This window comes from Stegastes partitus, unplaced genomic scaffold (assembly GCF_000690725.1).
Source record: "Stegastes partitus isolate 25-593 unplaced genomic scaffold, Stegastes_partitus-1.0.2 Scaffold418, whole genome shotgun sequence".
NCBI lineage: Eukaryota > Metazoa > Chordata > Actinopteri > Pomacentridae > Stegastes > Stegastes partitus.
The window spans coordinates 519,736-522,637 of NW_007578149.1; the positions used below are offsets into that span (position 1 = coordinate 519,736).

Consider the following 2,902-nt stretch of genomic DNA (forward strand, 5'->3'; position numbering starts at 1 on the left):
AAACAAACAGTGGAGGCTGTTGTTCTGCTGCCAGTAACCCAGAAGACATATTTTCAGCTAAGATTAAAATCTTGGTGTTTAAATATCTTCATGAAAATTTGCATTTTAATTAAAAGAGAACTAATGATCAGATAAATTCTGACATTTGGCTCCGATCATCGTCCAAACTGAACCGACGTGAAGTTTAGTCGTGAATTCTCTGACAGAGTCTGAGAGTCTTTGTTTTGATGTTCAAGCTGAAAGATGTGAATGTTTTCCAGAAAGTCGCTCAGAAAAAAAAACGTTAATGAGATTAAAACTACTGAAGCTGTGGAACAAACGTGTTGGATTCACTTCATTTTGCAGATTTATGTTTAATCTGAGTTGTTGACCTGTTTGTCTTTTGTTGTTATTGTATTTTCTATTTATTAATTTTAAACATTTACTTATTTAACGTCTTTGCAGTTTCTAGAACGAATGCTGTAAATAAAAGAATCTACAACAACTGGAGCTGAAACATTTGTCAGCTTTTTAATGATAAAGACCTAAAGATCCGGCTTTTCCAGCTTCTCAGGGTTAAAAATGTGCTGCTTTCCCTGTTTTATATGACTTTAAATTACTTGTTCAGTTTAGACACTCAGCCTGGAGTCTTCTGGAGTCAGTTTTGTAAAGTTTTGACACAGTTTCAGTGAGTTTTTTTTAGCGGAAAGATCAGCAGATTAAACCCAGTTTCAGGGTTTTTGGTTTCAGTGACTGATTTAGGCACATTTAGCAGCACAAAAGACTTCATTTAGTGCATTTTAAAAGCAGAGAGAAGCAAACGTGATTTCGCCACTAAAAAAAACGAAGAAAGAAAAGCCTCAGATTAAAGCCTGTGCTGCTTCATTTGTAGAAATTCAAAATGTTTAAAACCAGATCATCACACAGAACCGTCACTCAGACGAGTCCTGCTCAACACATTCAACAGGATTATTTATCTTTAATGAGAAAACCTGTAATCTAAGATATTCTGACCCTTTAATAAACCAGAACTGAGCCCCACAGTCGTCCTGTGAAGCCTTTCTACTGATAGATAAGGAAGATAAAAGCTCCATCTTACCCCCTCACTGCATTCCTGGACCTCTGATGCATTGTCCAACAACTGCAGCATGTTTTAATGCCGGCTGCCCCCCGCCCGCCCCGCCATAAGACCCCCTCCTCCACCAATCGGCTGCCGGCTGCAGCAGCAGGAGGCGACGCCAGCTGTGGACATCTGCAGCCGTCACTCACCTCCTGACCTCCACCCAGAACCCGGCCAGCTCCACACAGAGAGCAGGCGTCTGCCAGCGCTCCTGAAGGCATCACGCTAAAGGTCGCCTCTAAGAATACCGAGCAGGAGACACCCCGACCGTTTTATTGCCTCACTGAGACCTGAACACACCTCATCCCGAGTCTCTCTGGTGGCCTTCACAGTCAGACTAAAGGCTAAAACCTGCTCATGTCCAGCTTCAGCTTCATGCTCAGTTATTTAAGATGCACACAGAGAAAGAGACACAGTTCAGCATAAATATGGAAGGAAAACCCAGCAACGAGGCTCCAGAAAACTGTTAAAAAGCTGAAAAAATCCTGAAGACAACAGCAGATATGTGTAAACCAGTGACAGCAACAACCAGTAGATACTGGGTGTAACACTGGTGTACATGTCGTAACAGAACAGATTATTATTAGTGGAAATGCAGATCTTGATGTGGACATTATTTACAGTTTGTTCTGGATGTTCTTTCTTTGTTTGTTTTTATCGTCAACATGTAATTTTTTCTATGATTTTACCAGATATCTGGATGTTTTCTGGAAAAACAAAAACCTGTAAAAATAACAAATAACAGCAAATGTCTGCGCAGTCATAAATGTTGTTTGGGGTTTTTTTTTTTTCTGGATATTATTTAAAATTTAACAAAACTTTAAAGATAATTTTAAAAATCAACGACAATATTTAAATATTTGGTAAATTACTGATTTCCTCTTTTGCTGATTTAAATACAGTAAAACTTTATAATTTCATCGTCAACTGTAAAAGTACTGATTTATTTCCGTGTTGGACACTTTTTTTTTCTGCATGATGTTGTAGAAATAAATACTTTAGTGTCTTTACATTCATCCAACAGCACAGATTGAGATTTGATGTAGGAGCTCATTAAACACGTCTGTTCACTGCCAGCAGGTCTGAAAAGGCAAAGAAACTCCCCAAAACGACCCCATTTATCAGCCTGAAACAGAAAAACCTGAANCAGTCCGGTCTTACCGAGCCGCTGGACGTCAGGGCGTCGGTGCTGTCGTGTTGGGGGCCCGGGTAGACCCGGAGCTGGGGGTGTTCTGGATACTCGGAGCTGCCGTGGGCCGAGCCGAAGTCCAGAGCCGGCAGGCGGCCCGCCGCCGACGGGGGTCCCTGACCAGGTGGAGGGTAGGAGGGGGGCGGGGCATACACCTGGGGCAAGGCGGGGTCAGCGCTGCCGGGGCCCGCCTCCTGGGAGGGGCCCCCCTAACCAAGAGACACAGGGTCCAGTCAGAATGGTAAACAACAACAACAACCAGTCAGAAAGATAAACAACAACAACCAGTCAGAAAGGTAAACAACAACAACAATCAGTCAAAATGGTAAACAACAACAGCCAGTCAGAATGGTAAACAAACCAAACAACAACCAGAAACATCAGAAAGGTAAACAAACCAAACAACAACCAGTAAGAAAGGTAAACAACAACAACAACAACCAGTCAGAAAGGTAAACAACAACAACAACCAGTCAGAAAGCTAAACAAACCAAACAACAAACAGTCAGAAAGGTAAACAACAACAACAACCAGTCAGAAAGGTAAACAAACCAAAAAACAACCAGAAACATCAGAAAGGTAAACAACAACAACCAGCCAGAATGGTAAACAAA

At 41.7% G+C, this 2,902-nt stretch overlaps 1 protein-coding gene across 1 annotated transcript in view; it reads right to left on the reverse strand.

Annotated features, from left to right (window-relative positions):
- Positions 1 to 2,902, reverse strand: part of rbfox1l (RNA binding fox-1 homolog 1, like) — a 27,564-nt gene that overhangs the window by 14,690 nt on the left and 9,972 nt on the right. Inside the window, exon 2 of the mRNA XM_008285833.1 lies at positions 2,261 to 2,497. Within this exon, the coding sequence (XP_008284055.1) occupies positions 2,261 to 2,497 (237 nt within the window). The remainder of the gene's footprint in view (positions 1 to 2,260; positions 2,498 to 2,902) is intronic.